The 27,873-nt window shown below is 40.3% G+C and overlaps 1 protein-coding gene across 2 annotated transcripts; it reads right to left on the reverse strand.

Moving 5' to 3' along the window:
• On the reverse strand, positions 1 to 27,454 carry RAB8B (RAB8B, member RAS oncogene family). 2 transcript variants are annotated; one of them, XR_013957760.1, is made up of 9 exons: positions 27,248 to 27,454; positions 11,482 to 11,542; positions 10,257 to 10,317; positions 8,799 to 8,876; positions 7,609 to 7,698; positions 6,761 to 6,826; positions 4,704 to 4,754; positions 3,183 to 4,209; positions 1 to 1,759 (listed from the first exon to the last, which is right to left on the reverse strand). XR_013957760.1 is itself a non-coding variant. In XM_080626535.1 (8 exons), the coding sequence occupies exons 1-8, from the start codon at positions 27,369 to 27,371 to the stop codon at positions 4,117 to 4,119; spliced, it is 624 nt and encodes a 207-aa protein (XP_080482661.1). In that variant the 5' UTR covers positions 27,372 to 27,454; the 3' UTR covers positions 1,957 to 4,116. The 2 variants fall into 2 exon arrangements, 1 of the variants encoding a protein (XP_080482661.1); XM_080626535.1 differs by lacking the exon at positions 1 to 1,759 and having other exon boundaries at positions 1,957 to 4,209.
• Between the last annotated feature and the right edge of the window lie 419 nt (positions 27,455 to 27,873).

Consider the following 27,873-nt stretch of genomic DNA (forward strand, 5'->3'; position numbering starts at 1 on the left):
TTGAGACACACATTGTTGTAAAAAAGTTCACATGGAATAATAAAACCACTGGAGTGTGAAGGTTTGGGGTTTTCTTAGGGGTCGGGTTTGGTTTTCTGTCTATACACATCAATACACAATTATTGATCAGGTTTACAAGTTAACCACATGACAAGTTCACTTTTATCCGCAGGAGCTTTTCACATTACACCTTTATATCAGAGATAAAATGTGTTTGAACATACAGAGTAGAACACTTCTATTTCAAAATTAAGCATTTTCTCAAGGACTATAGTTTTTATTCTGAATTTAGTAGCTATATAGCATTAAAATAACTGTAATTGAAGTTTTATTTGCAAAAACGTCCGTAAGGCCATAGGAATGCACTAAAATAGTTAAATTCACCAGAAACAAGAAAAATCAAATCAATGGAAAACCTGCTTTTGTGGAAGAAAGAAATACAAGTTTTATTTGTAAGAATGAAAATGACATAAGCAGTTCAGTGAACGGAGGAGAAAAAGAGACCTATTATCACCTACAGACCAATCCTTAAGGGTTAACATTGCAAAATTTCAGTTACATTAACAGGTAACCAAATAACAGATGCATTTTCACAAATAACACATTTATGCATTTTACATATTATTCATGTACGTTCAAATCATTATCCATTCACAATATTTTAACGTGATATGTATATTAAAGACTCCTTTATTCACTTGTGAGAATGATCAACTTAATTCACTTGACTTCAGCAGACTAGTACGGGAAAGGTACTTACAATAGGAAATAGTTTCTGTAAGAAGAACTACAGGTCTGAAAAGTCAATGAGCATTTTAAGACTGTCCCCCCAGTAGAAAAGTGAGTGCGTTAAGTTTCGCGAGTGGGTTAAGCTTTAGCAATAATAGAACTTCCAGGCAGTAAGCAAATCAAATATTCTGTACACACTCAACAAAACCTCCTTGTGCACGTTGTGCTGAGCACAGACTGAAAGCTAAAACTGCAAAGCACTGAGAGCAGTTTGGGGTTGGTTTGGCTTTTTTTTTTTTTTTTCTTTTTTTTTTTTTTTTTCCTTAAACCATTTAGAAAAATATTGGCCAAGGTAATAGTGCACAGACATGGGGTGGAGGGAAAGAGTGCCTACAACTCCATAGCACAAGCAGCATTTTTGTTTTAGCGAATTCCACCAAAAAAGGTCTGCCTTTCCTGAAAGGTTAATGGCAGTTTCTGGAACAAAACAGAAATACATTTGCTGCTTAATGAATAATCATTATATGACTTTCATTCTAATGGCCATTAGAATACTAACTACTTGACTGAGGTATAGTTAAGAGTCCTTCAAAGTTGAGATTATATAGTCTTGAGCGAAGTAGCAACAGCGGCTGCACAAAACAACCATAGTGATATTAGAAAAGCCTGTAGTACCCAGCATCTGATGCGTAGGCAGAACATACCATTTATCATCACCCGCCTGTCTAAAGGAAAATATAGCTAAAAAAACTCCCAGTAAAACATACAGCTGATCTGCACGCTAGGATACAGCACGTTTCTCAACGTCTGACAAGTCAGACTGTACAAAGAAAGAGGTCTACACTGACCAAAAGTTAGCACACGGATAAAGTGCAGCCACTCAGCCATTTAATACTGCTAGAGAAGAGGGGTGAGGGCAAAACAGCAAAAAAAGAGAGAGAGAAATCTGCATTTTACCTTATCCATAAGACCACATGAAATTAGAATTCTTCAGTTTCAGCAGGGGACAACAAAATTGCATTAAATTCTTCTACAAATAGAAAAAGATGAACTTTACATGAACATTAAGCAACGTGAAATATTTACTGCATTATTTTATCATGCATAAAGTGAGTTTCCTATGGTCTTACCTCACATTTATGTACAGTTTAGCACAGCTAAATGTAAGAAAATAGCAAGGTTTTTTTCTCCCCACTCCCACCCCCCCCAACAAAGCAGATACCCCAATTCGCTGCTGCTTCAAGAAGCACTTCATAGACTTTACTACTTACAGGCTCTTTCAAAGGGAAGTTCATGGAGACTAATATTGAATGAACATTTAACCACACAGCAAAGACAGGAAAAACAATACAAAGCATTCTGTAAACGGTGCCACACACAGAACATGTCAGTTTTGGTTTGCAGACAACCCCTGAGATAAAAATCAAAGTATTACGACACCAAATAAGTCAGAGGTAAATTACTGAAAATAAACAACATTCATAATTGGTGTCACAACACTTTCTGTATAGAAGCACTTTTTTAACCATACAGAAAACATAACTGCTTTAGCCCGTCCAAGAAAAACATCAAGGGTAGACAACACAGCAGTTAGGGTTGCTTTGTTTTTTCACTGAACCTTGTTGCCATGAAGATCTTTCTGGTTTAGTGCAGCAACAGCAGTTTATGAGATTCACCACCTAGTTACAATAACTATTTCTATTAAACCACACGTGGGGACAGGTTGATAACCACTTAAAACTTTATGGAATCAGCTACTAATGTTAAACCTTTTAAAATCAAAAGTCTGAAGTCTAACACTGTTGGCCATTTCACTTCCAAGATATTTACAACAGACCCAGAGATGACAAGTTCAGTACCTGACACCACAAAACGAAGCAGTTATCTGTGCTAACCACCAGCTCACTGTTTACAACCCCAGACCATGTAAGTGAAGCAAAAGCAAGCACATCAGACATGAACTTAGACAATGACAGAATGCACCTATCCCCTAGTAACAAACATGCTGGACACAAACTTGTAGTTAAAGCTTACAATGGTCCAAGTTTGGCACATCAACAGAACTAAAGCACCTGTTTTAATTGCTCACTGAGGAATTTTTTCAGAGGACAATAAAAAAGTAGTAGAACAAAGACAAGGTTATACAATGCTCAGTTGAGTAAAAAAGGCAACTATGTTTGAACTCTGCCTCTAACAGTCTAGGTCACTGTATCAGTTTTTGATGAGAAAAAATAACTTAACTGCTTGAGCAGACCAAGGAGGGCTTCACACATTCAGCATTAACTGCATAACTAAGAGTACATTATAGCCCTAATGTGACCATTTCCTTAGTGCCACAACTTGATATACTCTAGTAACTGCACAGGAAGCTAGTTTTTGGACACTGCATCAAGGGCTGATGCTCACACACATTAACGAACTATGCTTAGAATTACAGTAGAAATGGAAGTCACCTTTAGAAGTAGTCATTTCTGAACAAATGAATCCACAGAGGTTACTCAAAACTCATGCATTCAGCTTCCACAAGCCACTTAAGTGATAGTGATGAGGCTAATTAGTGACGATGATTTCAGCTCCAGAGTGCACTTCCTCATCAGAAACAAAAAAGGTGCAGACGGTTTGAGCTAATAAAGGGAAGTTAAGTGAGGAAAGACACTGTGTTTATTCAAATAACTGAAAGGTGCATCTGTGAATCAAACAGTGACTGGCAATTCAGAACACAACTTTGCTAAGTCTGGTAAAGAAAGAAAAGCAACACACTACATTCAGAATAGAATGTCATCGCTTCTGCATGAACAGATTTGTGCATCTAAGACAAAATGCATACAAATTGTTAAATGCCAATTGTTCCAGTAATTCTCATTACTAGAGTGTTGACATCCATACTGCAGTCATGGCCACAAGTATACAGCATAGGAAATACTGGAAGTGAGATAATTTTACCCCTGGCTCTTCTGCTTGAAAATATATTTGTTTAAAAAGAGAAAAAGCTGCACAAATCTGTTAAGAATCTTACAAGTCAAACCGTGCAAATACGAATGTAAGATTGTGCTGTAACAGGCAGTAAGAGGCCAATATGGATGTGCAAAGTTAAAAGAAACGTAGCAGCTTTTGCAACAGGCAATAAAACAGAAAGTAAAAAAAGAAAACAGGTTAACTCTTGCATTTGTGTCTCCACTTCATAGCTTCCATATCTGAGAAAGAAGAGCCTGACAGGTCAATAGGCTTAGTGAGCAAAATCCACTCGGTATTTTGTGTATCGCAGTCTACGTTCAATGGAGCTCTCAGCAGCAGCTTGGTGGTATTATTTCTGAGGCTTTGTGACCCTGTGCTTTCAAAGAAGCAGAAAAGGTTCTAAGTGTGCTGCAGTCTATCATTAGAAGTTCATCAAAGTAGCGTGCATCGAAAGAAGCTGCTCTTCTTAGATCGATTTTCTGTTATTTTTACTGGCCCACCTGCCCCTGATGAACTGTTGTCATTCTGAAAGACACAAGAGCATCAACATCAGGATATGCCGGAAAAAGTAAGTCTGGCTTTCCTAGTCTCCCTCCCCACTTCCTTTCCTTTCAAAGCAACAACCAAAGCAGAGGCTTGTTGCAACCCAGGCTTCTCAATTATCCACTGTTAATTACTCAGTAAAACTGCCTGCTTTAAAAAGAAACATCTAACAATCCAGATCTCAAGGATTAGCTGAAGGAGTGACTACATGATTTGACGTTTAATAAAGCAAGGATCACACTGGTAACATTTGAAAAGAACACATCAGTTCCAGGCTGCCCAATGTTAATGTCTATGCAAAATAAAGAAGTTACGCACTGATGTGTAACAAAGTGTGATAAAGCACTGCTTGCTCAATTTTGATCTATCAACCCCACTGTAATCCCCAGGAGTATCTTGGTAGGGCTACTATTCAGCCAATGATTATAGCAGTCATTGCAACCTAACTAGTTTGCATGGCAATTCGAAATACAAACCATTTTTCTGTTGAGCTTTGTCATTATGTCCCGTGCAAGTGTGAAAAATGCCTGGTGAGGAGCAGAAATGAAAAACAAAATGAAAAAAGAGTTAATCACAGGACTTGAAAGACAACATAGATCTGAAGTAGCCAGACACATTAACAATACACTATGCTGTAGGCCACTGGTAGCACTTGGAGTTGCAAAGCACTCACTCTGTGTACCAACAGGTGTTTACTTAAAACTGCAGTCAGCACTCCTTAGAAGGAAAAACTATTTCTTTTTAGTCTCCATTCCTCAAATCTTTGCAGTAAGTGAACAGACTTGCCCATTGCGTATCCCTTGGGCATTAAAAAGCCATGATCTGCTGAAGACAAGGTTACATACACGATGTACGTATAAAGTTAGTTACACTTCCAATATCCGTATCAGTACAAAACAACCAGAAAATAAAACCACACTCTGGCAAATATCAGCATCTCAGACCTCAACGTACAACGGAACAAAGAAACTTCTGTAGCAGAAAAATTCTGCAGAAGCAACCTAAAATCTTGCTTTTCCCTATCTGGAGTTATCAACAATCCAAGGACAATTCCAGAATGTAAAAAATTAAACATTTCCCCTTTCACTGTGTTAGAATATATCCAAAGACTCATTTAATGCAAATAAATCACAACAAATAATACAAATTAATTCCCTTCTGATCACAAAAATATCACAATTGTGTCATTTCCCACAAGTATTTGGTGGAATGAAAACTAAATCGTTACTTGCTCAATGCCTGTATCAAGTGCATTTTTAAATGCTTTCTTCAGTATTCATGTGACAATTAAATATTCAGATGGCCGTGTTGTTCAGAGTAAGCACAAAGTAATGCTGTACATTTAGTGACCTACAGGAGTTAAAATGAAATTGCAAGGCATGTCATGAAAAAGCAAGTCAATCATCTGGAGGAACCAATGAAGACGATAGGTACTTTTTATTATGAGACTATGGCTATGCACAGTTGCTATTAGCTGTTAAGTTCACACTTCCATTGTCTGTTGTAGGAATCACAATGACACTGTGAAAATCAGGTCAAGCACTCTTCCAGATGCAACACAATGAAAATAGCTTAATTCTAAATATACTGTATAACAATCATCCTGCAATCAGAAAAAATGCTTGACTGGCATGGCACCAGTCATATTATTTTAAAGTAACAACCTCTTTAGTTTCCAGTTAATTTGTTAGCTGCATGATCTGTACTAAGTACGTGTCTGGAGGACTTCTAAAAGGTATCCGATCAATACACATGGAAAAGCTTTCAGACTGTCAGGTGTAGGAACAACATTTAAGAATAAGTCTACACCTTATCTGAACGAATGAATCGTGATGTAGCTGCTTCTTGATATCACATTATATTCTTGTTCATGCTTTTCATGGAGTTAAGATCCTCCCCCCACCCGCCCTGACATGACAAGAGTGACTCATGGTAAGACAGACTGGAGCTGAGCCACTCTTCCGTCCAATTTATTTCCGTATGCGCTCATAAATAGTGGTCTTAGGCTTTTAGAATAAATTTCACTTGCAGGAAAACAAGCTGCAAGTCTAGAGACTTCCTCTTCTAACATCAGCTTGTGACAGTCTATGCTGGTGTTCCAAGTTAACTTCAGTCTCATCTGCACAGCACATATCTAGTAGTAACCTGAAGGCTCCTTGACACAACAGCATGTTATTCTCAAAGTAAATCTTGAATCAGATTTCCTGCACAAAGCATTGTTCCAAAATTACACCTATTCTCTGTCCAAAAGCACCTGAAATTTTGCAGCAAGGCACAAAAGTCTAAAGCGACTGTTTCCTACAATGATAGTAAACCACTGTTAACACCCACTCAACAACCAATTCCAGACATTACCAGAAAACAAGAAATGCTGGATTTTACAGCAACTCTCTAAATATAACAAGACTGCTGACCCTGGAGCACAGTAGGAACTTTAGGTCCCAGGTCAGGTCAGAAAGCCCAGTAGATCATGAAAAATGTCTCCATAGCAGTAGTTCAACAAACACACCCAAGCGTAACACCCATCTCTTACCTCTTCCACATTTATGCTGGATTTTGCACTTGTCTCCAAAAATTTGATTCCATAATCAATTGCTAACTGGAAGAGAGGTTAAAGTTTTTCAATGTTATTGAAGTTCCTTTGTAAAACCAGTGTTTCATATGGGTTCATAATACAACAATAGATGCTGTATACAGCAGCAAGCTTAAAAACTGAAACCAAACAAGCTTCATTTCTGCTTTTCTCTTGCAAAACCATTAAAATTACTGGACAATTAGACAAAAATATTAGAACAGGCCATACCCTCATGTAAATTCAAAACAACAAAGAGATTAATTGCTCACAAAAAGACTTATTTAGCACCTAAAACGACATCAAGATAAAATCTTCATTGATATGGATTTATGGACCAGATAACTATATACAATCATCCCGTAAGCAGTATTACTAGCAACTACACTGCTTTAGCTGTGCACATGATAGATTATATAGTATTCTTACTTGTTCATTTGTTCTGAAGAACCGCTGATTACTTAAGTTTAATAGCAGGAGTAAGCAGTCACCATGGTGAATTGATTAGTCTATATACAAAGATTCAGACTGAGATTTAAAATACTTCATGCTGTAGCAAAGGTCAATATTCTTTATAGGATCCTCCTCTCAAGACAACAGTATCATTAAGTTTATTCAGACTTTAAGACTGTCAAGTGCTATTTAAAAACAAACCCCCTAAACCTGGCATCCCATAACATATAAAAGTTTCTAAAACAAGAGGTTTGAAGCCCATTATCTCTCATATGCCTAAAACATCCCAAAACATCCAGCAGGCAATGTCCCAAGAAAAGGAGGCTTCTAAATGAGGTAAGTCACCCAAAGCTCACCTTCTCCCCTTTTTCCTTGGACACTTGTCTTTTTTCATTCATATCACATTTGTTACCCAGGATCATTCTTTCTACATCTGAAGAGGCATGCTGAAAGAAGAAACCGTAATCTCTCAGACACAAAGTACATCATTGCCTAAAAGAAATCAACGTGTCAAACTCATCCACCAGTGACTATCTTATTTTTCAGAAGTTATTTAATGTGAAGGCATTGCTGAGGAAGTGACTGACTTCTAAACCAGCCAATTTAATAGTTGCATATTAAAATTGGTTGGAATAAATCCTCCTAGATTAAGTTTGGCTGAGTATTAAACCAGACCAAATACAGTGCCAAGAGCTCTGTATCAGGCTGCACACGTGCACAGGCATTTGGCTATTCTGGAAATATAACAGTACTCACTTTGCTTCAAAGCGGTGCACAGACATCTGAGCTATTTGGTTGCAGTATAATTATGCAATACAATTGCACTTTTAAAACAGATTGTTAGTAAAATACTTTAATAATCACTTCAGCAAGAGAACTTTTCCAGCCCAATCAATATAGTATCAAACTATAATTTGATATACAGGAATCTGGCTTAAGAGCCAAGTAACAATAATAAAGAAAAGCCCACAAGTTTTACATTTAAGGAAAAAAACCCAAACCAGGAAGATTATGTTACCTAACTATAGCTTCACTAAAATTAAGGTTTTTCCTCTCACTTCATAATGTCTTCGTCCTACTTGACAGCATATCCCACAAAATGATTTATAGTAAGTTAGTAGGAAGGAAGTTTAACCAAGACCAAATGAAAAGGTCAAAAATCTCTAATCAGACAAACACACACCACAGTAACAACCAAAATTAGACAGATCTGTCATCACCTCAGTGAAACGCAGACACCCTAAGATCTTATTTCTTCCCATTCCTCAGACACACCCATAAGTAAAAAAGAACAATGAGAGTCACATAGTAAAAGCAGCTTTGAAACACTTTATGCTTACTTTTTAAACTTAAGTTTTCTATCTTCTACCCCTAGGTGAATAAGAAAATCTTCTCCCCATTAATAACCACTGTTGCATTCACTGTACAATCTAACTTGACCATATATTTTGGCTACTATAACGAAAGTGAATAATTACTTGGTTATTATTGGTCCCAGGAAAATCCTAAGGTGAACAAGTTAAGAAATACTTCCCAAAGCACCTACCTCCTCTATGTTTCTTATCCAGTTTTTTATGTTGTCAAAAGACTTTTCGTTTGTGATGTCATACACCAGCATAATTCCCTAAATAAAGTTAAGAAAATCCAGTTAGATGAGCTAGCACTATTGTGTGGCTTTTGATGTATGCTGTTGGTTTGATTATACTTGTGAGAAGTTCAACACAACTTACACACCTACAATCTTGTCTCAAAACATTATGGCATTGCTGAGAATTTACCCAAAATACTACCATTTGTCATTTTTCGCCACTGTCAGAGGTAAAACACACCACCTATGTGAACTTTTAAATTATTAGCCTAGAGTCAGGGAAAGTGTAGAAATTCTACAACAGTAACCACGACTCTGTTGCTGGTCAAGTTTAGAAGCAGCAGCTTTAAGCAGTCAAAGATGACAAACCTGTGTGATCCAGTCTGCTGGGGCCAGTAGATCCTTACAGCAGAGCTGACACTAGGTACTCTCCCAGAAGCTTTAGCCCTTTCAGACAGTTACGTACGTATACTAGCATGGGCTCTCAACAATGAGCAAAGCATGGGAAAACACACAACAGCTGCATTAAGGTCAGATTGCCAGGTTCATTTCCATTCCTTATTGTCTTTCCAACCATTCCTCATAGGACAAAGAAAAATCCTTGCATGGACTGGGAGGTGGGGAGAAGACCATGTCACTGCCATAACCTTTTCAAGTACTGGAAAGTTCTAACATAGAGCCACAACCATTACCATTTCTCCCCATCTGTATTCGCTAACAGTGGCATTACTTGGACCCACAGCCAGCCCATGAATGGAATGGATCTGTTCATACAAAGTGACAAAAATATGTAGTAGCAGGACAGCTAGTAATCAGCAAGTTGAAATTAACAGTGTTCCAACACAAAGTACCTCAAACCATAGCATTAATTAAAAGAACCATTACAAGCAGTTGCAGCCCAAAGAGTGCAAGCTCCAAGTCATTCTCAATGGTGGACAAAGTAACAGTAGTTTTTGTAGGTGATTACATTTCTAGCCCAGATTTTGCATTCTCTACTGGTTGAAGGAAATCAGTTCAGTGAAATGCACTTTGAATATTAAAATCATCCATCAGCTATTTTTCAAACATTTCAAATGTTGGAAGGGGTTGACTGCAGCAAAAAAGCCGTGTCCCATTAGAGCTTGGGAACTTCACCTTTTATTATAATCTGCAGAAGTTTTAATTATGTTTCAAGAGACAATAGGGCTTCAAGTTTCATCACGAGAACAGGACTAGACAAAGTACCAACAGGTTTAAAAAACAAAAACCAAAAAGAAGCACAAAACAAAAAACTTCAACCAAACCACAAACTTAATTCCTTGCATCTCAAGCCACAATTATCCTATCCTCCAGTGGAACGCTCACATGATAAAACCTTCAGAACAGCAAACCAGTTACACTAGTTGTGCCTAACTGCTTTGAATTGAGAAGACTCACCATGGCTCCTCTGTAGTAAGCTGTTGTGATTGTGCGGAACCTCTCCTGGCCTGCTGTATCCCTGAAAAGCAGTGAAAACAAGCATTTGTTTGAGGAGATCTTTACACTCTTCTGTACTTAAGAGATCTTTTTAAACCCAGTAACAATATAAGATACTCACTGAGAAAAAATACCATTAAGAAGCTGTTTGCACAAGTTTTTTCAGCCCTCAACATCTTCCTCATTCCCAAGCTATCCTACTTACATCCGTGGTTATAGCAGCACCATAAATATGGCACAAAAGCATTTAAATGGGCATGCAAGCATCAGAACTCAGCACTACACAGCCTCCCCTAGAATAATTCAAAAAGGCAGCTCTGATGCACATGAGTCCTGCATTAAACAAAAATTAAAACATGCAGCAGTACAATACTTTAGGATAGTGCATTTTCACATACAGTTAGCTATGAAAATCAGCCACTATACCTTAGTGTGCTGACATTTTATCCTAGATGACTTCAAAGCAGTGTCTGTGAGTGAACAAGAGGACCAGAGTGTTTGGCTACTAGTCACACCTAAGGGGAACTGAACCCCAAAGGCCTGACAGAAAACAGCTTTTAGACTTGTATTACAGACAGCAAACAAACCAACCACTTCTGGCACTTCACTTCCTTAGTCACAAGAATTCTGGCTTGCATGCAAATCTTGCATCTTTGTTAGAACCTGAGAAATCAGAAGTCCTACGTTCACCAGTAGCATTTTAAAGAGTTTGGCACAGGTAATAATGCTACTCCAGAAATACTCCTCTGCTGCTATCAGGAGGCTCAGTGTCTACTAACCCACCATGCAAGGAATGGGAGCATTACCACTATTCTGTGCCTCTAAGTACAATTAGCTATGAAAGTAGCAGAGGAGATTACGTTTTGTTAGGTCGTGTCTTTTAGTTTACACATATGGAGCTAACGCTTCTCTTCCACAGGGAATAGCTAAGACCATATTTAAGAGGACAGCTTTCAATAAAATGGGAAGTGGCTGTAACGTTCACATGTGAACAGGCTATTTCCTGTGCTACTGAAGCAGAACCACTCCAAGATCAAGCTAGAAGAAAGCATAAACCTCATGGACAGTCAACGAATAAAAGGTATAAAACTTCTCGTGCAGCAGGCTCAAAGCTATGAAGTATTTATTCCTGCTCAGGCATTAAATCAGTGATCACCAAAACCTTAAATTACTTGGCAATACTTACCATATCTGAAGCTTGATTTTCTTTCCATCTAATTCTATTGTTCTGATCTTAAAGTCGATTCCTGCCAGAGAAAGCAATAGTCTGAGTTTTGCAATAAATGAAAAGGAAGTGTTTAGTTTTGTTTTGACAATTTGGTATGAGCAAACTTGGGCAAAAGAATTATTCTGAAGCTGCCATCTCTTCCAAACACAGGGAAGTGCTGAGGATGCACAAAGATTTGCAGCTGCACTCAAAGTGTCAAGGATAAATTAATCTGCACAATGAAACAGACCAAACTCAGACTCACTATTAGAGTTAGTCAAGATTACAAAAGGAAGATTTAACCTCAGAATTCTTCCATTTTACATCAAATAAGGTCATGAGCTTGAATGTATATTTTTCTCCACTTTTGACAAGCCCCTGCAGTTTAAGTCAATTCCCTCAGCTGGCTCCGAGTTAAAAATATGTACTATGACCCCTTAAGCTCCTTTTCAAAGCTGTCATCTACTTTTGGAAACTCGTGTTTCATGCAGTCTAATCAGACATCACAGTAAATGGTAAAGCACCAGGAAATAAAAGCTATACACAGAGCTGCTGAAGCACACCACGCATGGGACTTTTTCAAGAACACCGGTCCAGGAGTAACTTTCCTAGGAAGCTCCAAAACGTATCAAGGGAACACTTCTCTCCCTCCTCCCCACCCCTTACACTTCCACATGGCACCCAGCAGTTCCGAGGCTGGTTTTGAAGACAGATTTTAAGCCATGGGTGGAAAAAAATTAATAATAATTCAGAAGGGCTTAATATCTTTTAAGGTTTAGAGGGACCAAAAGAGTGCATGAACCAAAGCCAAGATTTCCAAACAAACTAGCCTTTACCCTGGACTGTTTTAACTTCAGTGCCTCTAAATCTACACTATAACATAGTGACCTACATATATTGACATATAACCTACACTGTAACAAACTGAGAGTGCTCAAGTCCCACGATGTGACTGCCAGATGTGTGTCCCAGGACGGCAACCCCTATGCACCCTTCAATTAATCTGTCTTGAAACTAATGGCCCATCTTTTTTCTTCACTGAATCTTCAATAGTTACTTGATATTTAGTCACAGTTTGCAAGAGATTTGAGTGGGTGGGGTAGGGACTGGGGGTTTTTATTTCTTTGTATGCAATTTAAGTGACAATTATCAAGAGTATCTCAATTGGGAAAATGCCATTTGTAGCTTTATGAATTCCTCCATCACTTAAACAGGAAGCTACAGGCCTTTATTAATATACTATGGTAACATCTGAATATGAAATATGGACATTCATTAACTATTAGGCTTTCATTCTCACATGTGATTTTAACATTTTAAAACACCGAAAATACCAAGTTTCAGCCACTTAATCTTGACGCGTTACAGGTGTGTTATTCAGCCCATTAGTTAGAATACAAATTACACACAGAAATATCACATCAGCACTTTTAACAGCATATGAAATTAATTGCATTAATTTAAACTGCTATGACTACTGCTACAATTGCAGTTTCCCAGGACTCATGAGTAGATTTACAGGCAAAAAGATCCTCTCATTAATTCACATTCTTCTAAAAATGACATAAGAATGACGTGTACTTTAAAAACAATCCCTATTATGTGTATCAGGAGTTTGGTAGCATTTCCATTTCACACTCAATAGGATTTTGCGTCTCCCTCGTTGTAAAGATTTCTCTCCTAACTAGGTGCAATACTTGCTGAAATCACAAATGACCTTTGCTCTGAATAGATTTTCTTTTGGCCTCAAAGGTTATAAAGCACAAATTAAAGGTTCTTCTGGGAAGGGTATTGCATCACAGACAACAGCAAATTATATCAGTTTTAAAAGCTCCTCTGTGGCTAGGTTTGGAGTCTTAGAATTAAGTCCAACAACTATTGGGAAAACTGGGTTCAGAGACTACTGTGGTTTAAAGATAATTCTGTATGCACTGTCAGCTGCTGAAGCTAAGACACAGCAGCAGCAACAGTGAAAGATTCCTGTAGGAATGGTTTTCCGAGTTGCAGTCAGGTATCTATGTGCACCAACCCATGCCTTGCACAGGCTGGTTTCTTGTGGTTAGTCATTTCCCTTGCAGCACTAAAATGATTTGTACAACCACCCCTTTGATTACTGCTGAACCTCAGGATCTGCATCAAAAGATATCTTCTTGGAACTTCACATTTCTAGTAGGAACCTCCATCAAAATTCTCAAAAAAGAAGAATTTCAAAGATCAAAGCAGTCTATAAAAAGGAAGGCCATAAACACCCCTGTTAGGATACTGAAAAGTTTAACAAATGCAACTGCAACTTTTTAGAGGCTAAAATGAACTAGAAACGAGTGTTTCTTTTGTTCTTTCACTTCAGTAACAGGAAGTGGTGAGCTGCAAACATTGGCAGAGCAAGCCTGGTGACATGTGCTACCACTTCCTGCCAAGTGCACTTGCATGGCTCAGTACAAGCAACGTCCTGCTACAGTTAACTTTCATTACACCATGTAAAACACTCCCATGACTAAAGCATTGCAAAAGTCATTACTGACAGAGAGTTTCCTTTATCAATGAATTCTTATTTTGCAGTCACACACTGCAAAATACAAAACTTTAAAAAGATAGCTGGGTCTAATGAAGAGTCATTTGTGAATCAGAAGGTTTCACTGTAAAGGATCACACAGCTTTCACAGCTTTAAAATGCAGTGTGCAAAGTTGTTCTCCTCAGCAGGGAGAAACAGACCAGAAACATCTGGATATCCATCTTAAGTTAAATTTCAGAAGCTTTTAGAAAGCACAGACCTAGATTAATTCTCAGAATGCAAAGGCCAACAGGGTAATTATTCTTAACCTCTAAAGTGGAGTTGCCACACAAGTCTGACACACCAGTGCCCACCTAGCAAGTTTGTTATGTATTAGATACGGATGCAAGAGCATCTCTTGCAATAACCACAAGCTTACAGTCTGCAAAGATCTCAGCTGTGCCTTGGTTAGGACTGTAACTGCTGGATTCCCCTTGCAGCATGGTAAAAGCAGCTGAGGGATTATTCTTCAAAATCCGTTGCAGATCCTTGCTAACTATAGGCTGGGAATGCACCCTCTCACCTGGGAGTATTTTGTGCCATAGCTTCCAACAACGACAAAGAATACACTGCCAGAGAAACCTGCACACTAAGAAAGTCAGCATCCCTAGTGCCACAGAGCCATACACAGAAAGCCATGAGTTGCATGTTGCCGTATCTACCTTGTATTGCTACAGAAAGCTAGTTAAACTTGCCAGCTAGGGTCTATCACTGCCCAACACCACACAGCCAAATATGAGAAGCCAGGGAGACCGGCCTCACCTAGGCCTCTTTTGGTTTAAGCCAAGAAGTTATGTTCATCTAGTACAGCAAGAGCTCTTCTGCTGATACTACTTCTTGTTCCACCACTCCACCCCCGAGTTAGACTTTCCTTCTTATTCCAGCCAACCTAGGCAGATTTTACCTGTAATTACTCTGTAATGCAATCAGTTTAAAGAGACATTGGAAAATGTTCCGAAGAGGTACATTACAACACTAAATATACAGGACAGCCCAGCAGTACATATTGAGAGGTTTCTTTTCCAGCTTTAGTACCAATGGTTTCCTACTATGAACCTCCAGAAAACTACTCTGACACAATTCCCACCGGAATGCAAGGAAAACCAAGCAGAGAAGCTGAAACAGTTCATTTTGCTACTTGAGTTCTTAGAACAGTAGCTTACTCTTACGGCATCACTGTTACTCTTTTGTTCTCTCCTCATCTAGGATTTTAACCCTGTAGTCACCCGAGCTACTACCTCAGGTTTTTCAGTACTACAGTACTAGTTTCTGATAGGTCTTCACTACAACTTTTTCCTACATAGTCCACTGTTTGGACTTACAGATCTTGTTTTTCTTTTTAAACAACATTTCTGTTGCAAAAGATGCTACAGCACAATGAAACCAAACCAAAATATTCTGTCTGGAACACATCAACTGTTACAACAGTTCCAGAAAATACTTCCTGAAGGTAAAGGTTTCTCTGGTCTTCAGTCCCCTCAGCAAGAAGGTACTAAAAGGGCCACGTTCTTCAATAATACAAGCAGTGAAGGACAGACAGAAAAGAAACACATAAAACTGAAGTAAAGAAGAAAAAAATCCCTTAGTCGCCACTGGCAAACAAATACTGGAATTCTTAACATTTAGCTAAATTACACAGTTGTTGAGCAGGATTTTAAGTTAATTTTTTGTGTGGCTCAACATTAGTTTGCAGCAGCTGGATCTTACATGTGAGAAAGCTGTATGATCAGGTGACAACTTCTGCTGATTTTAACTCAAGGTGATTTCACAGGTTTGCCATCACTGAGCTCACAGAATCTATATTAATAACACTTCTCTGGTGCAGCTGCAGCAAAAGATCAGCCAGGAAATCAACACCTTTCAGGATGCAAATAAATGTCAATGTCTGATAGTGTACACTGGCCTCTCTATCTAACCACAGTCGATTATTTCTCCACCTCTGGCAAAGCAATACTTCATTTAAAAAAAACGTAGCACTCCATGTACGAGCATTTTAAACGGCTCAGTTGTGCTTTGTTTGGTTTTAAAATATGCCCGCCAAGGGGATTTTAAAAGTGATTAAACACTAAAAATTGGCAAAGAAGCTGTGAAAACAAATTAATACCTGGTTTGCTTGCTAGGAAGAGTCTCATTTTAGATCCACCTATCAGTGAATGTACAAGAGGCACCACAGGATCGGAGCTTGTTTATCAGTTTATCAAACTAAAAATTGAGAGATCTGTTTTGCATGACCTGCAAAAACAAACTCCCACCCTCCCAAAGAAGTTATCCTCCTACTTATCAAACCTCACCTTACTCTTTTGAAGTAAGAACAGAAGAAGAAAATTGAATGGAAATTTCTTTTTTCCAATGGGATTCCCTGATAAACAGAAACTTTATGGCACTTATCACCATTGGACATAGATCACAATAAAAAGGAATTCATTACAAGATGGGGAAAGGAGTCAAGGTTCAAAGTCTCGTTACCCTTTTGAGCAATACAGCATCAGAACAACTGAAATTTATCCATCAACTTTCAAGCTGGGCTTTCTCCAACTTCACAGCACTGGTCCTTCCTATCCCACTGTGCTTTCATGCGAGGTTGTGGGGGTTTGTTTGGCTTTGTTTTTTTGAATGGGTAAAACTGGAGAGGGAGGAAAGTTTACAAGTTCTTTACTGCAAGACACAACACGTGAGAGCCTTCAAGAGATACAAAAGGAGAGGAAGACATTTTCCTGCAGTCACTTACAGTTAAGGCTGAATTAAAAGCAACTTCGAAATGACAAGCAGATTTGTAACCTACCTTCAAAAAAAAGGAAGTGAGTAGAGGCACGTGACTGAAAATCAGTAGGCTTCACCTTCAGTTGGTTGAAGTCTGGGAGAGAATTACTTGGAAAATGCTCCCCCCCATAGGCTTTGCCTCTTGTGAACAGCAAGCAACTGAGTTGCATAGGTGAACATTGGACCCAGTGAGCAGTAGTAATTCTATGGTACAGCTGTTAACAGCTGGTATTGTTCTGCTGGCTCTCCAAAGGATGGGTCTGAATTTGAGAGGGCTCTCACAAGCCTGTCAGCCCCACACACTGCAGCAGGACCAGCTGCTGCTACTGCATTTGCTTTTCATTATACTTTCAAAGAGTTGTAAGCAACTGGTACTGAGGGACACTGAAGACCTCACTCACACACCTTGCTTATTGCCTCATCTATAAAAGCAGATAAATAAACCCTCAGAAATCTGCTTTTATATTAGATCTTTCTTGAAGGATTTCAGTAAACATAAGAAATGACCAAGTAGGAAACACGATCAGTGCGAAAGGCAGGGTGGGGAACACTTGCAACACACCAGTGTGTCATACAGCCTCACGCAAAAAAACAAAGTCTAATCATTTTGAACTTGAACATTTGGCTTTAGTCCCTAGTAACATCTGCAGTGCATGTTCAGATGATCTCAGCAATGTCTTGTATTACTATGTAAATTAAAGACATAGCAGTCTTTTATTGGGACCATTCAAAAATGCAGCAGATTAACACAAAGCAACGCACCAAGGTGTTTGAAAGTTGAAAGATAAATTTATTTTGGAATCTACTCAAGTGCAACCAGTTTTATTCATCCTTTCACAACTTGAAGGGACAAAGCCCTACTCTATTCCTTCAGGACAGCCCATAAGAATCCACAAAACACTTTTAAATTCAGAGTGGACTGAATAGGCTTCTTCAGGTTAACTAGCCTTTCTTTCTTCATCTTACTGTTCACCTATACAAAGAATCTAATACCAGTGTCCTACACAATGATTCCCAGAGGAGTGTCCTGCACCTTGAAAGATATAAATAAAGTTCTTAAAGTTTAAATACACTACACTGGCAAACTAAATATACCCAAATAGGTCAAATAGGTAAGGCAATAAAGATATATGTAACATAAGCTGGTTTCCTGCTCGTAAGACCTTGAAACTTACTACCAAGATCAGCTCAATGCTCATGATCCTAAGCAAACTGCCACTTTCTTCAGCATGTGTCTCCTCACCCACAGTACAGCTACCACTTTAAGCTTCCTTTCTTAAGGTAAGCTACTTTTTATCTACAAGAGAACAAGGGATTCAGAATACAACTTACAGTCATCAGAATTAGACCACCCTACACATTGAAACATTCAGGTTTCTGGCAGCTCAATAACCTATTGTGTAATCTGGTTATCATACCTAGATTCGAATCCAGTACTCTTCAGCCACTTGCTCCTAACAGCGATCCTATGAGTTCTGCCACCCTAAATGCGCATTGCAGTGCTTCAGTATGAACACTAGAAGATCCTGCAAAGTGAAATTATCCTTCCATATCTTAAATTCAGAATTTACAGATTGCTTTGAGCAGCCTCTGAATTGCATGACTTTAAATACCAAAAACACTCAATCCAAATCTTAAGATGATAAAACAACACAGGAATAGAAACTTATAACTGTTTGACATGAGTAAAATTACCAACTGTCAGAATAGACCAACTTTAAAAAGAGCTGGGTCTCTGCAGAACGTCTTATAGGGTTTACAACACGAGTACTACAGCTCTTTGAAAGTGCACAGAAATAAGCCTATGTTTACCTCTTGTTCTATTTGAATTTGAAATACGCTACACTTGGTGGTAACTCAGTTTCCTCTAAAATAATTTTGGAATAGATTAAAACTACACTACTGATACAGACAGCAAAGTTTGTTTATCGTAAGGGCTATTTATAGACCGAGTGTCTCCAAGAGGAATGCACTAACTTAGCTGCTTTGAGAACATATTCCTTGCAAGCCAATGTGCAAACGGAGAGCAGCAAAAGTTAAAATTGGCCACAGACGAGCTGAGGCTACAGCTTCACAGCTAACTGAAACTAGGGTAGGTGCTGCCACTGAAGAGTCATGACCAAACCCTTTTCTCTTTTGATCAGGTCAGGTTTTCCTCTGAGTTCCATGCTTCAGCTTATCATCATCCACGATGGCGCAACTTAGAGGACAGGTACACAGTCACAGGTCTCCTCTGAGTAAAAGACCACAGACTCCATTGAACCAATCATTAAACTAAAGCCCTGGTTAATACAGACCAAAAGGTGGCCCATGAGTAACTTGCAAGCAGCTCCAGTGTGGATCCTACACCAAGATATCACCTGACTAGCTGCAGGTCCATGCTAGTACACGAATTGCTCTGTATTTCCCCCTCCAACTACGGCTAGATATGGAACAGAAATGGCTGCAGCCATCCCCCAAGGACCCAGCCCCACACTCACTGAATCTGTAATTCAGCAATGTGAGATTTGAGGATCTGTTATCTACTTTGAAGTTCTTCTTTTCCTCAGGTCTCTGGGATGTACAGCACATGGCTTTCTACTGCACAAGAAAAAACAACTTTGCCACACGTTTTAATGGGTAAGAACACCAGATTTTCACATTTAGGAGGTGCCTTAGGAATACAAATATTGGATTATTCTTTCAGAAGAGAGGACATGGGATGAGTCCTTACCAAAAGCATCATTTAATAGGAATGAGGAAAAAAAAATTGAAAGTGGAACCTGCAGTTCAGATATGCTTGTAAAGGTAGAAAGCACAGAAAATGCAGTCTTTAACCAAAGTAATGCTAACTGAATCTTGCTGTCAGGGAAAGAAGAAAAAAAAAAAAAAAAAAGAAAGAAAAAGGCCCACTTCCTCCAAAATCTAGCATCTTAAGCACCCAAAATGTCAAGGAAATGCCATTTTAAAAAAATCTTATATAACCAAGACTAACTTGACACTGTGATTTAAAGTTCATTGTTCACTATTACAGAATCATAGAATAGTTAGGATTGGAAAGGACCTTAAGATCATCTAGTTCCAACCCCCTGCCATGGGCAGGGACACCTCACACTAAACCATGCCACCCAAGGCTCTGTCCAACCTGGCCTTGAACACTGCCAGGGATGGAGCATTCACAACTTCCCTGGACAACCCATTCCAGTAAATATTCTATTCATATACTACACTTCAGTTGAGATGATGAGAAGAAGCCAAAAAGGTTAGGGTTGTCTATACTGAACTGGTTACTCAGAGTGACTTTTGCGGGCCATACCACTGTCTGATTACAAGAGAAGAGATGCTACCTGAAAAGCAAGCATACAGTGTGTCCCAGAATTCATAAAGGAAGGGAAGAATTGGTAAGTCATTGATCACTTGGAGATAAAACACCCTTGCGTGGTACAACCAATGACTTTGCATCTTCTATTCCAACAGTTCCCGTGATAGGTACTGCACACATATCCCCTCAGCTACAGATTTAAGACAGATATGAAAGGCTACATACAGTTAGTATGTACAGTTAAAACACTGCTATAGCCCAATAACATAGACTGCCAAGCACCTCCTTGAGAGATTTAGGGATATCACGACAGGATCAGAGGCAGAAGAGAATAAAAAAAAAACATTAAAACCTTTGGAAAATGCTAAAAATCAGGCCAAAAATCAAAGCTGAAAGTTTGAAGTCACTGGAGTTATTTTTAAAGATGGCACTCTCAACAGCCCTTGGGAACATCATTTTATCAGAGGTTTTTTTAAACCCATGTTCTTACATGGGGGTAACGGGGAGGGGGGTGTGTCTGAGAAGCAAAGGACACGAGAGAAGGAGGACTGCTTTATTTAACTTATATAAATGACAAATTAGGCCTTTTTTGAAAGGTTTTACCACTTAAATTAACAGGCAAAAACACATAACTTATTAACGAGGGCCATACCTGTCTTTCTAGCACATAACAGTTTTCTTTTCCTACATTATGCAAGGTTCTTTTAATGGCCATTTCATCTCCTTTTCCTGCACTGCATATTCAAAGTACCCTTCTCTCGTCACTTCTGCTAAGCCACAAGCTCTTCCAGTCAGCAGTTCCTCTGACTTACTGTATCTTCCTCCTTCCTTCCACGCTTGGGTTGACACAGATACCTTACTTCATCTTTAATCCCATCAGAAGTCACACCATACAGACAAGACATTTTGCTTCAGTAAAGGGAAGCTCCTTCTCTCTAGCAGATAAGGAAAGGAGGATCTTACTGAGGGTGGGGAAGCAGTGTATGTGTTCCCTGGCTGGCAGCCACATTAGCTTTGTCCAATTTCTGATCCTCAACCTGTTCTTCCGAGTTCCGGATTTGTTGCCAGACTCCTGTTAGCGAACAGTCCGCTTTATGTGCTCTTAGATTCTGTCATATATATAAGAGAATGCCACTGACATTCAGCATCAGCCTTTTTTCTCTGATGCCCAAAGCAGTAGAGTCTGCACAGTAGCGGCAAAGCTAATACAGATCATCTTAAACTTGGTCCTCCCTATCAGAACAGAAGTCTTCTGAAACATGCAGTACATCAGTTGCCTTTAAAACTTTGAACAGTTTAATCAGAAGTGTCATAGTTTACATTTAAGATGAAAGTTTATAGTAAACTACAAGATTAAACTGAAACTACATGCAATTTCTGGTCAAAAACCCTTTAAGAGGCACTAAATTACATCCCACAGCAACCCCTTTTGCTGACTTAAGTTTTGAGTTGCAAGTCCAGCAACTAAAAGCTTCTGGATCAACTCTACTTGTACAAGAGTCTTACACACTGAAACCCTGTTGAAGTTACTATTATCCATTGCTTATTCACATTAGAAAAGGACCAGATCTACTTTATATATCTACAGTCAGCTTGATGGACTGGGCACTCAAACTACCATAATATCCAATTAAAGATAAACAGTAGTATCATATCACTTGCATTACAAACACCTAATTTCTATCACAAAACATGCAATAAAGCATCCCTATAAATACCAAATGGATTCTTAATCACCTGTTACGAATTTCAGTTAAATTCTGAAATAAGTCAGTTCAAGACGCATTTCTACTAAAAGGATATGCTATTGCAGAAGGACTAGTAAATCCTTCCAAAAAAGTAAATAATGAATTCCTAAAAGCCAAGTGTTCAGCACCTCTCTCAAAGCCTGTATCAATCAATATGTTTGTTCTTACATTCATTCAGTGTCAGCCTGCATTCTTAACTTTGCATTCGATCCAAGTCACAAAAGCAGGTCTGAGCTGCCCTCCTGTCATTCAAATAACCAGATAAGACATAACCAAGATAGACCTCCATCTGCCAATTAGGAATAGGCATAGTCAGATATCTGTCACACCATATCAGAGTAACATGCAGCAACACAGCTGCAACAGCATCTTTAATAAAAGCCAAACACCTTCACTTACATTGCTGGCCTGTCGCTGCACACAGGAGGGTAACACAACCTCATCAGCAGATGAAAACCAAAGTCTAAGATGCCTTTTGTTACCAGCTAGGTGTTAGTACGAAGTTTAAGGTCACAAGAGATATAAACTGTAATGCTTTTAAGCTACAATGTCTCCAGCCACAACACTTTCTGATCAACATCCGGTAACATCTTGCTGACCACCCATCACACACCCTGACTGTGGACTCATTCTTCCACCTTCACATTTGCCTCCATAATGCTGTCTGCCCTTATTCCCATGTAAACCCTTGATGTCCTTCTCACACTGTACTGAATAAATACCCAAGTCCCAGATCCCACAAACCTTGAACATTCACTTCCATTCTGCAGATACGAATAATGGGGCCACCTGAGACGCAAAATAGCCTCAGTCGCCTAATGCATGGCAGAGAATACTTACAATTCATTTATTATAATGACCATTAATAAAGACAACGCCTTCCTGACTCTTCCCTCCCTTTGCTCGTAATTTAATTTGAGTACACCAAACCAACTTCCATTACATGTTATAGACAGGGAAATTTCACTCCAAACCGGAAGTTGATAATTTTGCTTGTCAAGGATTTTCTTCGGAGTGTTCAGGGGTCAGCATCCACGTGCTTGATTGCCAGAGTCGCGACCTATTTTGCAAGATGTAGGCTAAGGAAAAGTTACTTCTGTAAAATCAACAATGTGTTTGAGCTCTCGGATCCAGGACTCTCTTGTGTGGGCAGCTTCCTGCCAAATGCTGATATCATCTTGGATTAAAAAGAATAAATACAACAAATTTTGTGTCAGAGTCAGCAGCCTCTGTACCAGGTCAGAAATGCTGCTGGCTAGAAGATCAGAGTTTATGCTCATGGAAACCAGTTTAAACAGAAAGTTGAAACAAATGCAAAGAATATACCTTCTTATTTGGAATCATAAACTCAATCCAGTTTTACCAGACAGCACTACTTGAACAGCAAGTTAAGGTACTTGGAGACTGCTAAATTAATGCTTCTTATTCTCGTACACCGCACTGAAATGACTAGCAAAATGCACGAGATACTCCAAGATAAGTTTTGCTTTAGGAGCTGTTGAAGTGTGAAAATGAGCTGACTCAACTGCATTTTCCTTTCCATGTACAACTGTGCAAAAAGCAGAAGTTTCCACTCAGGAAGCAAACTAAGCAACATAACCTTACATAACACATTCCTGCTGTAAAAGTTTTATCCCACGTTAGCAGTGAAAAGCTGATCCTCATGAGGGACCACAGCAGCATCAGGACTTGTCCACCCTGTCAGAAGTTTTCCAAGCACAAATACAGAGCCCCATGTAAAAAACTTCAAGTTGCTGAAGGCCAAGACCTGCCTTGCCTGAAGCTGATGAAAGCCCATCTCTGCTTTCACAGACTGAAAACATATCACCTCGAACAACCAAGGGTATCATAAGAGAGAAAGATTGCTGGTTCACTTCTTAGAACGGGTAGCAAAGTTTGCTGAAGGTATCAGTTGCACCAGGTAGTCAAGACAAAGACAGAAAGACTCTTGCAGCAAGAGTCACCCAAAACAGAATTAAAAGCACAATAAGTTATAAACACATGCACTGCCCTTTCTCCTACTACTCATGCAACTGCTGCCCACAAGACACTAGGCTGGAAGACCTTACTGTCTGCATCAGTACAACCATCATCAGAGCATGACCAAAGTCTTGAGGAGAAAAATCAAGGGACCATTTGCAAACCTCCAAGCAATCCACAAGGATGCAGCCTTACAGGCATGTTTTGCATGACAGCAGAAATCTGCCAAGTATAACACAAGTATATCGTGCAAGATGACAAAGTAACTCCAATTAATTATTAACTCATTTCTATAATAAAGGAATGTTTCAACATCCCCCTCCTAATTTCTTTTTTTTTCTTTTGGGAAGTGCTTTCATTGCCCTGGTAACTGAAGTGGTTTAGCCCCAGTTAAACTACTAAACAACAACAGGAGTAGGAAAGTATAAGCAAGCTGGTGCTTAGACATGATGTGCACCCCTACATCACGGCAAGAAAGTCTGCTTTAATTTCTGGATGTAGAATCAAAGAAAAAAAAAAGTTGAAATAGAGGTTTAACCCCATATATTTAAGAAAAACCTCTAAATGACTTAACTCACAAACTGCATTTGCATACATAAAATTAAAGAATAGAATTTTGCTTTAACACATCTCAAATATATGCCTTCTCAGACATCTTGTTAGGAGACAGACCAGAGGCGGAAGGTACCACTAAGGGCACATAATATCATGTGTTCTAATTAAAATCATTGTGGATTGAACACACATTGTAACAGGAAGTACCACCATACTGCAAAATCCCCTTTTTGGAGAACATATACACAAAACAGCCTTGCAGCTTATACTTCAGGAAGACTCGGTGCACTCCATTAGGACTGCTAATCTGGAGACATTAAAACTTCATCTGGCAGGGGGGCCTGTTTGGGAAAAGCACTGCATCCCTCTGTCTCCTTCCACACCAGGGTTGGTTTTGCTTTATCAGACAAGGGAAAAAATCATAACTACTGCAAGTGGAATGCCCCATTGCTCATCAGATGTGATAATACAAACGTATTAGTGACAATTCTAAAACCGACTAGTACTGAGCAGCCACCACGCACTCACAGAGAAAGAACAGATTAGATCTACATGACTAACCTAAAAGTAATACAAGCAATACACAAGAAATACTGAAAATCCCCAAGTACTTTTATTGAAGCACACATCAGCACTTTATGAACAGTTTCACCATTTCCTGCATTGTCAACTTCACTGTTTGTAGGTTCTTTGCTAATAAATGAAAGGGACTGGAAGAAACAAATTATAAGAAGGAAAACTGAACTGTAAAATCAAAAACACTGCCTATGGAATCAGAAATGTCCCTCAGTTATTAGTAAGCTTCTTCAGGTTGATAGTGTTGAAAACACTACCCTTGTGAAAGCAAGTGTAAAGGAAGAAAATGGTAGAAAATCCTACATTTACTGAGTAAGGTAAGAAAAGGATCAGCATCACATTCAAAATCCTCAAGACTTCACAGTGAACCAGTGAGAACAAGAAATATCAAGGGGCTAATCAGTTTAGGAAACACCAAAAAAAGGGCTGGGAATCAGACACACCCATTTATGTCCGCTATCTCTTCAAAAGTACGAAGAGGTATTTTATATTTAGCACACTACCAATGTAGGCTACTTCTTTTCTTTAACTATACAGCATTTATTTATGTTTAGTAAGTCTTTCATTCTACCACACATACAGCAGAGTAACTTTGTAGGTGCAATGCTACTCAGGTCTTGATTGGCTGGCGTTACTGATACAGCACTTTGAAAACGGTTGCAGAGAGAAGAGGAACATGGCATTTTAATACTTCAGAAATATTTTGTTGCAATGCAGGAAATCTGTTCTCAAAGTGCTGGAAATGCCAGCCATACCTCATGGAGTCAACAGCATCTGCCTACATCAAAATTTGTTTCTTCCCCGTGCACCAAGTTCAGAATAATAAAATATTTGAAGAGGATATGGCATTTGGGCAACATAAAACAAGTTACATGTTATTCTACCCCATCTTTAAATCAATTTCCTTCCAATAAAGAGTCTACTCATCTTTTCAGCGTTATTTTCCAAAGCCAGCATTACTTTTGTCTTCCTAAACACTAGCAACCTCCAATGCAGTTTACCCCTTCATCCAGAAAATAGTGTACTGTATTTTAAGTGACCTCAACTACAAAGGGCTAACCATAAATCTCAAGTCTTGCCAGACACGGAATCACAGACTGAGTTGGGTTAGAAGGGACCTTAAAACCCATCCAGTTCCAACCCCTGCCACAAACAGCGACACCTTCCAGTAGAGCAGGTTGCTCCAAGCCCCTGTGTCCAACCTGGCCTTGAACACTGCCAGGGATGGGGCAGTTTCAGTTAACTGAATGTTGTGGTCTAAGCCCAGGACAGTGAAGAACTTTAAAATTTTGCTTGTGTTTAGTTCAGTGGAAAATACTTTAAGACTCACAAATCTCACAGAAACACAAGCCACAACAGCCTGTTTTGATACATAGCATCCTCCTGTCATTAACAGAAATTAGCTGTGCTTTAGAAACTACTTTCCACCACCAAACTTGTGACCAAACTCAACTTTCATCGAGGAGGTTCCTCTATCTAGTCACTAAGGAGCTTCTAACTCCAGTTGACTCAAGAGCTTGAACAGAACTCCAGATCTCAAACTCATGAGCTACATGTACACGCGAGTTTACAATAGTTGAGAAGAGATAGTTAAACGACCTGCTGAGAGCCGTGTGGTCCCTCTCACTGTGCAGCTAAGCACGACTCACAGCTAACATGAGCTGACCGAGCCTTCTGCCACCTTGTGAGAATGTACATCTAGAAAAGGACCCATAAGGAAAGCGCAAGAAAACCGACACAACGATCACCCTGCAGCTCATCTAGCGCGTTGTTCGGGACGTGAGGCTGGGCACTGCTGCAGCCCCGCACACGCCATGGCCCAGGCCGCCCCACAGAAACACCTTTCCCACGAACAGCACAACCAACAGGCGAGAGGCCAAGCGGCTCAGCCGCCAAGGCTGGGCCAACTGTTGCTGCCGCCGGGCCCGGCCCGCACCCTGCGGCCCCCCGGCAGGGGCCGCGCCTCCGAGGGACAAACCCTGTCCCGCACCGGGGCCCTCTGCACGGGGCCGGCGGGAGCACGGCCAAGCCGGGGCACGGCGGCGGCGCTTCCTCCCGCACACGGCCCGCAACGGCCGCAGGGCTCCCGCCCACTCCCGCGCAGCGGCCAGGCACAGGCCGCCAAGCGCGGCCCAAGCCCCGGGCGGCGACATGGGTGGCGCTGCCCGCTTCGCTCCCTGTCCCGCCATCCCGGCCATTCCGCTCCCGGCGGGAGGGCCCCGGCCAGGACCCCCCTTGCCCCTGGGATGGCGGCGGCAGCCGTGGCGCCTCACCGATGGTGGAAATGAAGGTGGTGTTGAAGGCGTCCTCGCTGAAGCGGAAGAGCAGGCAAGTCTTGCCCACGCCCGAGTCGCCGATCAGCAGCAGCTTGAACAGATAATCGTACGTCTTCGCCATCTTCCCTCAGCCTCGGCCCGCGCCGCAGCGGGAGGGGGCACCGCGGGAGGGAGGCGAGGCGCCGCGCCGCGCCCCGCCCCGCCAGCCCAGCGCCCACTCAGCGCGGCACCGCCGCCATACGTCACGGCGCGCCGGAAGTGCCCGGTCCGGCCGGGAGGGACGGGCAGAGGGAGATGGCGGCGGGAGGGGTATTGCTGTCCTTTTTGCCTTCCTTCTTCCGTTGCTGGCTAAACTCCCCGTAGAAACCAGCTGGGTTTGTAAACGGTCATAGATTTGTCTGCTCAAGTGACATAGCACATAATCACAGAACCCCAGCCTGGTTTGTGTTTTAAGGGACCTTAAAGCTCATTTAGTTCCAACTCCCTGCCACGGGCAGGGACCCCTTCCACTAGAGCAGCTTGCTCCAAGCCCCTGTGTCCAACCTGGCCTTGAACACTGCCAGGGATGGGGCAGCCACAGCTTCTCTGGGCACCCTGTGCCAGCGCCTCAGCACCCTTACAGG

The sequence above is a fragment of the Psittacula echo genome (genome assembly GCF_963264785.1).
Source record: "Psittacula echo genome assembly, chromosome: 10".
NCBI classification, from domain to species: Eukaryota; Metazoa; Chordata; class Aves; order Psittaciformes; family Psittacidae; genus Psittacula; species Psittacula echo.